The 14,567-nt window shown below is 44.9% G+C and overlaps 1 protein-coding gene across 1 annotated transcript; it reads left to right on the forward strand.

Moving 5' to 3' along the window:
* The first annotated feature begins 1,531 nt into the window (after window positions 1-1,531).
* Window positions 1,532-13,711, forward strand: SYCE3 (synaptonemal complex central element protein 3). The gene is made up of 2 exons (XM_075552640.1): window positions 1,532-1,640; window positions 13,501-13,711. The coding sequence occupies exons 1-2, from the start codon at window positions 1,532-1,534 to the stop codon at window positions 13,656-13,658; spliced, it is 267 nt and encodes an 88-aa protein (XP_075408755.1). The 3' UTR covers window positions 13,659-13,711.
* Window positions 13,712-14,567: the final 856 nt, after the last annotated feature.

Genomic DNA, 14,567 nt, shown 5'->3' on the forward strand with positions numbered 1-14,567 from the left:
TCCTGTGTTATCTCTCTCCCTGAGCCGCACCCCTCCCACCCTCAGCCAAACGGAGGTGCTGATTTTGGTGTGCAGGCTGGTTGCAGCACCCAGGGAGCCATGATAGCAGGTGTCTGGCTCATAGTGTGAGCTCAGTCATCTAGCCTGGGGGAGCGGGGGGTGGGGGAATGGAGGGAGAGAGTGGAGGGGGCCACCTCAGTTAAAGCAGGAGCTGCTGACTCTGAGGCATGAGCCTGCGGAGAACCCCCTGAGAAAAGGCTCACAGTGTCTCCAGCATCCCATGGCCCAATGGTTCAGTATTTGCTCACTATTAGAAGTGATGTGTCCTAGTGGCTCACTAGGTCTGTGGTTGAGGGAAGGAGGCTGAAAGACGACTCCAGGCTGTGGTACCACCTCTGGCATCCATCCAAGGGAGCCGTCCTGGCAAGCCATTCAAGGTGATGATCACTTAGAACACAAAAGACAACCCTGCACAGGCACACTGAAATTAAAACAAAAAATGGCAGATTTCCTTTCCTATTTTGAAATTAAACACCCTCCTCCAGGCTCCCATAATTACAAATTTATATTGTGGGAATAGTTACTGTGTGTGTGTGTGTGTCTGTCCACTGTGGTATTTGACATGCACTGTCTTGTCATTTGGGGTAGGGGCATGTGTGTGACTTAATCGCTGCTGTGTGCTGTACATTCCTTAAGGAAAAGAGGAGTTTTCTCATAAAGAGTCAGCACCACAGCTGTTGTTTCTGCCACAACAAAGTCCTGTGTCTGTCACCAGCCACACACTGGAACCAATGGAAACACCTCCCACTTTCCTCATTCCAGCTCTAAGCAGCACTTGAAGTCATGTTTGTGCTCAAGGAAACAGAGGGCAGGAGGGGCTGCTAATGTGGAATAGACTCTGTGCTGGGCCTTTGGCACTCTCACACAGGCACATATATGAAACACACTTGTACATGCAAGCACATATAGACACACATACACATACCTGTACACATATACTTGTGCGTGTACACACAGATATGTATAGTGTATGCATATACCAGTACACATGTACACACAGACTTATTGACATCTGCACGTGATAGATGGGTACACATATAAACAAGTGCATGTGCACAAAGACATACAGTGTATGAATACACCAGTACACATGTACACACAGCTATGTACTAACATCTACACAGGCATACATGCATGCATATATACACCAGTAGACATGTACACACAGCATGTACTTAAATACATACATACACATACACATGATCTTTATATGCACATATACACATGTTGCACAGACATGCAGATACCTGGCTACATACACAGGCACACGTGGATATCCACATGTGTACACACACATGTAGTCGCATTAATCTGTAGCTTCCCTACAAGAATGGTGGGTGATTTTTTTCCCACACTTGGAAATGGGAAGAATGCATTAGAGAATGCAGTCACCGGGCATCATCGTGGCGAGCACTGAAACTGAAACCCATGCCTATCTCATCTCATGGAAGCTCCATATGTGCACCACCAGATGGCTGATTCTGACCCTGCGGACATAAACTATGATGATATGCTGAAAATGCTGTCAGACCTGAACAAGGACTTGGAAAAGCTACTGGAAGAGATGGAGAAAATCTCAGGTAAGATGTTTTGCTAACCAGGCACCTCCCCTTCTTTCTTATAACCCAGGTCCTCCCCACCCATCAAAGCTCAAATCAAGTGCTGTGCTGCCCACTTGTAGCCTCTGTGGAAGGCAACTGCTGGCCTCCAGCATTGGACACTGATAGCAGAACATTGTCTTGAGTTATCTAATCAGTCCATGGGTGTCTGAACCTCATTTCTGCTACCAGCAACTACCTTCTTCAGGACAGATATGTGGCCCCTTTTTGTAAGCTGCACAGTGCCTGATGATTCAGCTCAAATGATAAGTCAGTGGCCAATGATGTTACTGTGACACCTGTAAACATAATTGGAACAATTCTTTTTGTCAGTCATTGAGTAGAACAAATTTCTTTGAATAGTGTTAGGTGTGGTTGAGCACTGAAATGGGAGCTACAATAAACAGCAGCAATACACTAAAAACAAACCTACTGCCATCAAGTTGATTCCAATGCAGCAGTTTGTAGGACAGAGTAGGGTACCCCTACTCCCTAGGGTATCCAAGGCCATAAAACTTTATGGGAGTACACATTTTCATCTTTCTCCTGCAGAGCAGCTAGAGGATTTGAACTACTGACCTTGTGGTAAGCAGGCCATCCCATAACCCACTGTGGTACCTGGGTTCCTTAAAACAGCAATAAGACTTAACAAATTTTTCCACTTTTGGAAATGTGTGTTAAAGTTTGGGGGATTTTTGGTCATTATGTTCCCACTAGTAGTAATCAGCAGGAGTAGCAATTCCATGAAAATTTCTTTACTCTGTTTTTTTGTTTGTTTTTTGCTCATTAAGAATATAGGAGCATCAGAGGATAGCACTAAAGCTCCAGTTCAGGGAGAGGGATCTGTCTGATCAGCACACACCAGGAGCAAGTAAAGGGGGGAGAGATAGAAAGTGGAGCACATTCTGGCCCACCAAGCCCAGAGGACAATATTCCTGCTCAGAGCAGCCAATGCACAGAGAGGACCATAGGGCCGGCCCCACTAGAAGACAAGTTGTCCCTCACTGACACATAACACCACAAGGGACAACACTGGAGACACAGCAGGGAAATTGTGCCCAATCTGACCACACCACACCGAGGTGAAACACTAATGGCATGCAACAGAATAGCAAGGGGAGCAGAGCAGTGAAGTCCCGGGGAATACCAAAAATTGACTTTGGGGCCAGAGCATGGCACCCCTTCAGACTCGACCAGAAAACACTCCTAAAGATCAAACAGACCTTGAACCATTTATAGGCTTTTAAAAAAAAATAATTTTATTGGGGGTTCGTACAACTCATATCCCAAGCCATTCATACATCCATTGTGTCAAGCACATTTGTACATTTGTTTCCATCATCATTCTCAAAACATTTGCTTTCTACTTGAGCCCTTGGTATGAGCTCCTCATTTTTTCACCTCCCTCCCCACTCTCCTCTCCCTCATGAACCCTTGGTAATTTATAAATTATTATTATTTTGTCATGTCTTACACTGTCCAATGTCTCCCTTCACCCACTTTTCTGTTGTCCATCCCCCAGGGAGGGGGCTATATGTAGATTCTTGTAATCGGTTCCCCTTTCTACCCCACCTCCCCTCCCCACTCCCGGTATCGCCACTCTTACCATTGGTCCTGAAGGGTTCATCTGTCCTGGATTCTATAAGCTTTTTTTTGTCATTGGTTTTTGTTGTTTTCTGTTGTTGCTTTGTTTTGCTCTGCCTTGCTTTTGTGCATATTATTATCTCTGCATGTCTATCTAGATACGATAGAGATAAACAATTTGAAGGAACAAACAACGGGGGAACACTGGAGCAGGGGAGGCAGGAGAAAGGAAGTGGGTGTGAGCAAACCCAGAGACAAGGGAACAACAAGTGATCTAAAATCCATAGTGGGGAGGGTGTAGGAAGCCTGGCAGGGCTTGATCAAGAGCAATGTAACCAAGAGGAATTACTGAAACCCAAATTAAGGCAGAACATGTAGTGGGACAAAAGGAAAGGAAAAGAAAATAGAGGAAAGAACTAGGAGGCAAAGAGCATTTATAGAGGTCTAAATACAAGCATGTACATATGTAAATATATTTATGTATGATGATGGGGAAATAGATCTATGTGCATATATTTATAGATTTAGTATTGAGGTAGCAGATGGACATTGAGCCTCTACTCAAGTACTTTCTCAACACAAGAACACTTTGTTCTATGAAACTGGCATTCCATGATGCTCACCTTCCTGACACAATTGCTGAAGACAAAGTGGGTGCATGAGCAAATGTGGTGAAGAAAGCTGATGGAGCCCGGCTATCAAAAGATATAGCATCTGGGGTCTTAAAGGCTTGAAGATAAACAAGCGGCCATCTAGCTGAGAAGCAACAAAGTCCACATGGAAGAGGCACACCAGCCTGTGTGACCATGAGGTGTCCATAGGAGCAGGTATCAGGAATCAAGGACCCAGAACAAAAAATCATATCATTGTGAATGAGGGGGAGTATGGAGTGTAGACCCAAAGCCCACCTGTAGGCAATTGGACATACCCTTACAGAAGGGTCTCAGGGAGGCAAGGAGACGAGTCAGTCAGGGTGCAGTATAGCACCACTGAAGCATGCAACTTTCCTCTAGTTCTTTAATGCTTTCCCCTCCCCCAACTGTCATGTCCCCAATTCTACCTTACAAATTTGGCTATACCCGAGCATGTATATAAGTGCAGATAAGAGCTGGAAACACAGGGAATCCAGGACAGATATTGAGAGTAGCCATACCAGGAGGGGAAGGGGAAGGATCAAGGGTTCATTAGGGAGGGAGGGAGGGAGGGGGAAAATGAGAAGCTGATACCAAGGGCTCAAGTAGAAAGAAAATGTTTTGAGAATGATGATGGCAACAAATATACAAATGTGCTTGACACAATGGATGGATGTATGGATTGTGATAAGAGTTATATTTAAAAAGAGTTATATTAGCCCCCAATAAAATGATTTTTTTAAAAGAAAAGAAAAATTTTAAATCTGGAAAATTTATATATATATGAGCAGCCCTGGTTGCATAGTGGTTACACGTTGGACTACTAACTGTAAGGTCAGCAGTTCAAAAGCATTAGTTGCTTCACAGGAGAAAAATGGGGCTTTCTACTCCCATAAAGAGTTCGTGTTGGAAACTCTAGGGGCAGTTTTCTACCCTGTCCTATAAGGTAGTCACTAGGAGTCAGCATCGACTCAAGGGCAGGGAGTAGTAGTAATTCTTGTATTTTGTGATCATACTTTTTTGCTGCCAGTAGAATCACTTCATCATAGTGTCCTAGGACAAGTTAGGACAAATGTTAACAGAAGCAAGGTGATTTGGGACCAGAGTGACATAATCCTTCACCCTGAGCCCTGAGATTAAATCGAAAGTGGGCATAGCATAGGGGTTGTTAGTCTTTGCTGCCCCTGGGAAGGCCTTTGTCCAGTTCTGCTAGTGACCACATGAGTAAACCAGAAAGCAATCACCACAACTATTAAAACCACCCTCTAGCAAAAGTGAAAATATAAGGGGGGAAATGTACACATATTGATGTTGTCAAGTCAACCCCACCTCAGAGCAACTTTCTGTGTCACAAACAAAATGCTGCCTCATCCGATGCCATTTTCACACCCTGGGAACATTCCAACCCGTCACTGCAGCTGCTTTCTATCCATCTCAAGGAGGGCCTCTGCTTTTCCATGGCCCCTGTAGTTTACCAAATAAGGTTGCCTTCCTAGTAATGTGTGCAAAGTACTCTAGATGAAATTCACCATACCTTTTTCCAGGGAGCATTTCTATTTTATTTCTCATATGACTGCTGCTTTGTTCACTGAAAAACAAAACAAAGCTAAAAACACCTGGCCAATTTATTACAGAATTATATTGCAAGATTTACTTTTCACCAGTCTTGCTAGCATGTTTCTATTCATATAAAAATCACCTGAACAATGATGGCCATTGTGCACACCTTGTGGTATTTTCTGCACGAGGTGACTAGCTGGAGATTAGGAAGACTGTCATTGTGGACACTGGTTTGGGCCAGTGTGACTCAGTACTTTGTTTGGATTTCCTCAAGGCCAGACAGTTGTCGGTGAGGCTTTGCCTTGACTGATGGTCTTCACAGTCTGCTTGTGGCCCAGCACATATCTTCTACTTTTCCTAATGAGCTGCAGCCTAGAGTTGAGTGACTCAAGCCGCATTTTTGCCTTCTTTGAGGCCACCATCTTCCTGCCTTAAGTGTGGGACCACCCAAGAGCCGCTGCCAAGATGACCAGAGGAGGAAGGCTATGTGTTCATTCTTGAATAGGCCACGGAACATTAAATTTTTCCAACACCACAATGCAAATTCATCAATACTTGTGTCTTCCTTCTTTATTGTCCAATTCCACATGCATAGGAGGCCATTTAAAAGACCATGGCTTGGGCCAGATGCACCTTAGCCATCGGAGTGACTTCTTTAAAAATTTCAAAGATCTTTTGCAACAAATCTCTATAATGCAGTATGTTGTTGGATTTCTTGACTGCTGGGTGTTGCATATTGAAAGATCCAAATAGAATGAAATCCTTGAAAACTTCCATTTCTTTTTTTTATTTTAAATAAGATTTTTTGAAAATAACAAGATGCTTAACTTGAAGGGAAAACTATCTAGGCTTCTTTTCTGGGAGAGTAATTTACCGCTACTTAAAGACAGAGTGCCCTACATGGAACATCTACGTACAAAATAGTTCTAAAATTGCCCTTGGTTTTACAATGATAAATAGAAAACACTAAAATTCTCAACTGAACAATGTATGCAGGACTTTTTTGTTGTTGTTGTTGAACAGTGAGAGCGAGATAACGTAAAGACAAGAGCTGGATGAGCATGCCGCCAATGGAGAAAGGAGTGTTTTTACAGACCAGTATTTCCCCCCGTCCAGCTCCACTTGATGTCAGTCAAAGCATGCCACTGGCCATTTAGTAATAAATAAATAGATCAATTGATAAATAACAAATGGGGGAAATGCAGTATGCTTATTGTACTTTGTGTACAATACAGGAATGGGGAATGGAATATAGAGAAAACGATACTGTAGTAGTCAGGATGTGGTGCGACCAAAGTGTGATTTTCTCATTGAGAATGGATTTTTGGGTCATAGGAGCAGAGTTCTGGAGAAAAGGAGCAGGTTACCTTTTAGAAAATGCCTCCTGTCTGCTGGACCACATCAAGTGTATCTTCATCCTCTATTTCCAATCTGCCTTATTGAAAAACCCTATCGTTCACAATAGACTTTCATTAGTTTATCAAGTAGTGTATGCCTCTTAATCTTAAACTGCACCAACTATCCTGCCCCGCCACCTTCAAGTTAATAAGACCTTTGTTCTCAGTCTTGACTCCTTCTCATTGGCCATGGCGAGCACTGGAGTCTCCTCAGCTGCCTCTTCACAAAAGAGGTACCAGGTCAGCACCGAAGGAGCACACAAGCAGCACCAGGAGCAGCAACAAAAACTTCCATTTCTTGACCATTTGTCATGCTGTTGTATACTGACCCAATTGTGATTTTTCTTTTCCTTTTTAATCATTTTATTGGTACAATTCTTATCATAATCCATACTTAAATCCATTGTGTCTAGCACATTTGTACATTTGTTATCATCAACATTCTCAAAACATTTGATTTCTACTTGAGCTCTTGGTATCAGCTCCTCATTTTTTCTCCTCCCTCCCTGCTCCCTCATGAGCCCTTGATAATTTATAAATTATTATCATTTTGTCATATCTTACACTGTCAGGCATCTCCCTTCACCCACTTTTCTGTTGTCCATCCCCCAGGGAGGAGGTTCTATGTAGACCCTTGTAATCAGTTCCCCTTTCCATCCCACCCTCCCTCCACCCTCCTGGTATCACCTCTCTCAGCACTGGTCCTGAAGGGATCATCTGTCTTGGATTCCCTGTGTTTCCAGTTCCTATCTGTACCAGTGTACATCCTCTTGTTTAGCTGGATTTGTAAGGTAGAATTGGGATCGTGATAGTGGGCAGGGGATAGGGGGAGGAAGCATTTAGGAACTAGAGGAAAATTGTGTTTCATCATTACTACCCTGCACCCTGACTGGCTGGTCTCCTCCCCGTGACCCTCTGTAAGGGGGTGTCCAGTTGCCTACAGATGGGTCTTAGGTCCCCAATCTGCACTCCCCCTCATTCACAATGATTTTATTTTTTTTTCTTTGATGCCTGATACCTGATCCCTTTGACATCTTGTGATCACACAGGCTGGTGTACTTCTTCCATGTGGGCTTTGTTACTTCTCAGCTAGATGTCTGCTTGTTGACCTTCAAGTCTTTTAAGACCCTAGATGCTATATCTTTTTTTTTTTAAACGGACGGCCGCTGCCCGCCAGCCTTCCGCCCGTCGCCGCCCCCGCGGCGCCCCCCCCTTTTTTTTTTTTGATGCTATATCTTTTGATAGCTGGCCTCCAGCTGTGTCTTCAGCGATCGTGTCAGGAAAGTGAGCATCATGGAATGCCAGTGTAATAGAACAAAGTGTTCTTGCATTGAGAGAGTACTTGAAGTGGAGGCTCAATGTTCGTCTGCTACCTTAATACTAAACCTACAAATATATGCACATAGATCTGATTTTTATTTTCTTGTGTTAAGGTGTAATCCATCCTGAAGGCTATAGTCTTTTGCCTTCATTACTAAGTGCTTCAAGTCATCTTCACTTTCAGCGAGCCTGGTTGTTTCAACTGCATATCACATGTTGATAATGAGTCGTCGTCCTCTAATCCTGATGATATATTCTTCATATAATCCAATTTCACAGATGATTTTTTTCAACATTCAGATTGAATAAATAAGGTCAGAGGATACATCTCTACCACACATCTTTTCTAATTTTGAACCACTCTCTCTCCTTGTTCAGTTTGTGCAGCTGCCTCTTTCTTGACCTATGTATGGGTTCCATATATGCACAATGAAGTGTTCTTGAAGTCCCACTCTTTGTAAAGTTATCTGTAATTTTCTATGAGCTATACAGTTGAATGTTTTCATGTAGTCAATAAAACATAAATAAATATCCTACAGGTATTTTCCACTTTCAGCCAAGATCCATCCACCATCAATAATGATATCCCTTCTTAAACATCTTCTGAATCTGACTTGACTTTCTGATTGTGACCTGTTGCTATATGGCTACAGTAAATTTTTAATTGCCTTCAGTAAAGCTTTGCTTATGTGTGATATTACATTGTTCAATGATTTCCACATTCTTTATGATCACCTTTTGTAATTGGGAAGAATATGGCTCCCTTCCAGTCAGTTGACTAGGTAGGTATCTTCCAGATTTTTTGGCATAGACAACTTGCACTTGATGATACATCTGTTTGTTGAAACACTTCAACTAGTATTCTCTCCATTCTGGAAGCCTGGTTTTCATCAATGTCCTCAGTGCAGTCTGGACTTCTTCTTTTTTTTAAAATCTTCCTGTGGCTTCCCTATCAGGGGAGTGCCCCAGATCCTGGACTTCTTTCTTCAGTACTACCGTCAGTCCTTGATCATATGCTACCTTTTTTTTTTTTTTGGCTCATGTTTCCATATTGCAACTTGTGGCTTGATTTTCCTGTCTGTTTACATCTTTCCATTTGAAAAAATGGTGATTGTATTCTTTCCTTTTAATTTTCTAACTCCAGGTATTTGCACATGTCATTACCTGCACCCTGTCTATTCCAGCTGCTCTTTTGGAATTGTCTGTTCAGTTCTTTTACTTTACCACTTATTTTGTTCATTTTAGCAGGTCTGCACTTAAAAAAAGTTTAAGTTTAAAAAAAGAAAATTTAAGTTTCAGTGAAGAAATATTCTCATAACAGGACTGATAAGGAAACTTTTCTTGATAAATTGAAATATCAAAACATTAAAGAAATTAAAATTGTCAAGGATTTCATTTTTCTGGATCCATCAACCATTGAAATGCATGGACGCAGCAGTCAAGAAACCAAACTATGCATTGCACTGGGCAGATAGATCTGCTATAAAAGACCTCTTTAAAATCTAAAGAAACGTAAGTCGCGTTGATGACTGTACTACACCGGCCACAAACCCCAAAACAAACTCACTGCCATTGAGTACATGATGGTGACAATCATATAAGAAAAGTTAGAACTGCCCCTTTGGGTTTCCGAGACATTAAGTCTTTACGGGACTCGACCTCTTTCTCCTGAAGAGCAGCTGGTGGGCTGGAACTGCTGCCCTTGCCCACTATAACAAGGCTCCTCAGTAGAAAAGGGCATTCTATTTGATAAGTACAGGGTTATCAAACATGAGGGAAGCTTATACTGAGAGGGAATCACACAATACCCCCTGCCCTTCACCAAGCACCCTCTCAAAAAATCAGACCGACCCACCCACTTCTCTGGCCCCTCCCTTCACAATACCTGCCACACCTGCCATTGTCTTCTCCACTGCTGGCGGGAACTTCCCCCAGTCAGGTTGTGTCACTGGGTGCTCAATAAATACTAGATGATGGTTAAGTGCACAGGGACTTCATGGTGATCCTGAGACCCTCCAATTCTGTGAGCTCTGAATGTTTTCCTTTGATGAATTCCTAAGAGGGCAATCAGTAGACACATCATCTCAGTGTCTGTCTAGTTAGCTGGTGTTGCTGTACCAGAGATACCATACGTGGTGGTATCTGAGGTGGTTCTGAGGAACAGAAATTCATTTTCTCATCATTTAAGAGGTTAGAAGTCCAAAACTGCCCTCTAGCTCTGGAGGAACGCTTTCTGTTAATTGTATTCTGTAGTATGAGGTTGGGAGGGCCAGCCCCCCCCCAGTCATGGGTCCAGTAAGCACAATTGTACGGTATATATATTGTACAGTGTATATATATTATATGGTATATATACATACATATACGTATATATATTATATGTTATATATGTACATATACGTTATATATGCGTATGGTGTATATATAATTGTACGGTATATATATTTATATATATATGTAAATCACTTATTGGGGCTCACACAACTCTTATTACAAACCATACACACATCAATTGTGTAAACCACACTTATACATTCGTTGCCCTCATCATTCTCAAAATTCGCCTTCCACTTGGGTTCCTGGAATCAGTTCATTTTCCTTTTTCCCTTCCCCACCCTCCCCGCTCCCCCCTCTCTCATGAACCCTTAATAATTTATAAATTATTATTTTATCTTATCTTACACTGTCTGGTGTCTCCCTTCACCCACTTTTTTGTTGCCCATCCCCCAGAGAGGAGGTTATATGTAGAACCCCGTGATCATTTCTCTCTTTCTACCGACCTTCCCTCCTGGTATCACCACTCTCACTGTTAGTCCTGATGGGTTCACTGATTATAGGTAAAGACATACGTCACAGGAAGGGGTTGTACTATAGGTTATACAGTAATGGAAGGGGGTGGTCTAGGGGCATACACGCAATAGGAAGAGGAGGGATAAGGGTTATACATGTGACAAGATGGGTGGATCCTAGAATCAGGATGGCAGCTTAACTTTGACCTGTTCTCTGGATCTCCATAGGAACCACTATCAGTAGGGTGTAAACCCCACCTACAAGAACCAAGCTAATGGTTGCAAGCTTCAGGGAGAAGTAATCCATTGTCTCCAGCAGTAGGGAGCAGGCCCACCCCTGTGATGTGGGGAGACAGCAGTCTGCCTCCAGGGAGGATGTCTAAGCATCTGACCTCCCCCTACAGTATTCCTGATTTCTTGGAAATCTTTTTACTTCTATGGCTGTTTCCTTGGAAATCTTCATGTGTGCTTGATTCTGTATCTCATCTGACTTTTGATACCTGCCGAGTGATTGGAGTTAGGGCTAATAGGGCCTCATGGACCAAACAAGAGAACCCCGTCACCAAGCAGGAGCACATCAAAAGATGCAGAGGTTTGGATCCCAAAGTATATTTGGGGACACATTTCAGTTCATAACAGTGTCTTGTAGAATTGCCTCTCTGAATTGTACCTGGGAAGAACCCTGGTGGTGTAGTGGTTACACATTGGACTGTGAACTGCAAGGTCAGCAGTTCAAGACCATCCTCAGAGAAAGACTGCGAAGCTTTCTACTCCCATAAAGAGTTACCACCTCAGAAACCTGTAGGAGCAGCTATAGAGAATCAGTCCAATGAGTTTTGAGACTGATAAGAACAATCTTAAATAAGTTCTCCATCCATTAAAACTATAACCTTAAAAAGATGGCCCTTGTATCTGAAGTAGGGAAGTCGCAAAATCACAGATGGCATTTCCCACTGCACCACCCACCTCATAAAAAAGGCCCTATGAAAGTCTCCTCCTGGCAAAAGACCTTTGAAGGATGTGTTTGTTTTCCCTTTGTGGCCACTGAGAGGGCTGTTTAACTTGTCTCCTGCTATGCTCTGGCCCTGGGACTCTCAGACTTCAAATCCCAGCTGCCAGGAAGGTAAGTGTCGGACTGGAGCCACAGGGTTAGCAGTTCAAACACACTAGCCAATCATCTGAAGAAAGATGAGGCAGTCTGCTTGGAAACCCTGAACAGACTAGACATACCTGTCTGAAGGTCACTGTGGACTTGGGGTGGGGTTTGGTATAGGGCTTGGCAGGCTTCCTTCCCATGAGCTGTTTTACCTGTATCTTAATTTCTTACCCATCTCACTCTTTGCCCAGAGTCCCTTCCATGTGTATTCTATAACACAAGCTTCTCTATTTTTTGTGGACCTACCTCAGCACCTCCCTTCAGCCAGTCCGGAGACCTGTATGCTGGTCTGTTTACAGATGAGGAAACCACGGTTGAACTATTCCATCCAGGGGAGACCTGAGGACACCCACTGCCATTCAAGGGTCCAGCCCCTTGCATGCTGCCCAGGTGTAGACAGGAGACAGGGAGTGATCTGCACAGGGGTAGACAGGAGACAGGGAGTGATCTGTGCAGGGGTAGACAGGAGGCAGAGGGTGATCTATGCAGGTGCTGGTGTGGGCACTATCCCAACCTGCTGAACAGGAGCCGTTATAAGAGGGTCTGGGCCTCCATTTTAATGGGCGCCCAATGAAACTCATGTTCCCTAAAGCTAGCCTTGGATCCCTACCCCCAGGGAGTTCATGGAGGGAGACAGGTGGGGAGACAAGCGGGCAAGGTGGTGAGTATCAGGTGCATACTTGGTAGGGCCAGCCAAAGGGCATCTGATAGTAACACCAGAAACGCCCCTTGAGGGGGCTTCCCTGAAATGGACTAGGCCGTAACGAAAACACAGAGGTAGCTGTTAGAAGTGGCAGGCAGCCAGTCGTTGAAGTTTGGAGCTTTGCAAGATTTGAGTGAGTGGTCAGCCTACCAAGGCATGGTCAACCTGCCTAAAGGGGGTCATAACTGCCTCATTGGTGTCAGACCTACTGAGGCTTATCTCAGTATAGTCAGCCTGCCTCAGCATGGTTAGACCTATCCCGCCATGGTCAGTCTACCTACCTCAGTGTGGTCATACCTGCATGAGTGGGGTCCCACCTACCAAGTATGATCAGATCTTCCTGAGTGTGGTCCTGCCTGCCTGCTCAGGGCCAGACCTACCTGAGACTCACCTGAGTGGAATCTGACCTCCCTGAGAGTGTGCGTGGGTAGAACCGAAGTTTGGTCCGGCTCCAGCTCTGTGCATCCTCTCATGTTCCCACATTTTGATTAGATGCTCCCCCAGCCCCTTAGAGGCATGTGACTCAGGAGCTTTCTCCCTGCTCTCTGTTGGAAGCCATATTGGTGGGTCTTAGGACCTGCAGCCCAGTGCCACCACCACCCCCCACCCCCGTGTCTTGTGTATTGTCATTAAGAGGAGAGTGGGGTCTTTGTGGGCCTGTTGGGTGCCCAGTGCCCTGACCAGGCTTGTCATTGTCACAGTGCAAGCCACCTGGATGGCCTATGACATGGTGGTGATCCGCACCAACCCCACGCTGGCCGAGTCCATGCGGCGTCTGGAGGATGCCTTCCTCAACTGCAAGGAGGAGATGGAGAAGAACTGGCAGGAGCTCCTCAACGAGACCAAGCAGAAGCCATAGGGGTGGCCCGCCCACCAACCCCTGCCCAGCCACAGGGCCACAGCCACAGTGCGTCCAGTCTGATCTCAATAAATTATTTTCAAGCCTGAGATGAGAGCCCTGTTCTCCCTGCTCTGTGTCTCCCTGCCTCTGAGCAAAGCTTGTCGACTACTGCAACGTGAGGGTGCCCTCCTCGAGGTCAGCGCTCACGGGTGTCCCTGGTGCCAAGCAGAGTGGGAAGCCCAGGGCCTGGCCAGCAGACTCCAGCCCCCAGTGACCCCTCTTCTCCATGCTCAGAGTGGGCTCAGAAAAGGTGCCAGATGCCAACTGCTCCTGGACACAGAAACCGGGACCCTGAAGTCAGGGACCCAAGGCCACCTGGCTCCAACTAGCTTTGGGACTGAAGAACATGCCTCTATTAAGGCCTGCAGGGGTGGGGCACAGTGTAAGGACAGAGCCCTTCAGAGGTGTGGCCAGGGTTGAGCACTGACAGGGGACACGGGTCCAAGCAGAAAGCCTCAGCATGAGCTCCAGCTGGTCTCCAGGGCTCAGGGTGACAGGACAGTCTAGCCCATGCCCTTTCATGGCTGGCCCTGACCTTTGGGATCTGTCTGTTCAGTCCCAGCTGTTGGTATTAGGAGAACCATTGACAGGTGTTCCCATGGTGACCCTGCCCCTTCCTTGAGGAAGGGGCCTCTAACTGAGGGGGTAGTTTTATTTACCATGTAGAGACTGGGAGTGATTCTAGGGGCAGTAGGGTTTCAAACCAGTGGCAAGTGGTTTCAAACTCACTGTCATCAAGGCAATCCTGGCCCTTGGGGCTCCTTAGAACAGGGTAGAACTGGCCCTGTGGATTCCCGAGATTGTATGTCTTTACAAGAGTAGAAAGCCCCATCTTTATCTCCTGGGCAGTATTAGGCCCGGAAAGCC

Source organism: Tenrec ecaudatus, chromosome 6 (assembly GCF_050624435.1).
Source record: "Tenrec ecaudatus isolate mTenEca1 chromosome 6, mTenEca1.hap1, whole genome shotgun sequence".
Taxonomy (NCBI): Eukaryota; Metazoa; Chordata; class Mammalia; order Afrosoricida; family Tenrecidae; genus Tenrec; species Tenrec ecaudatus.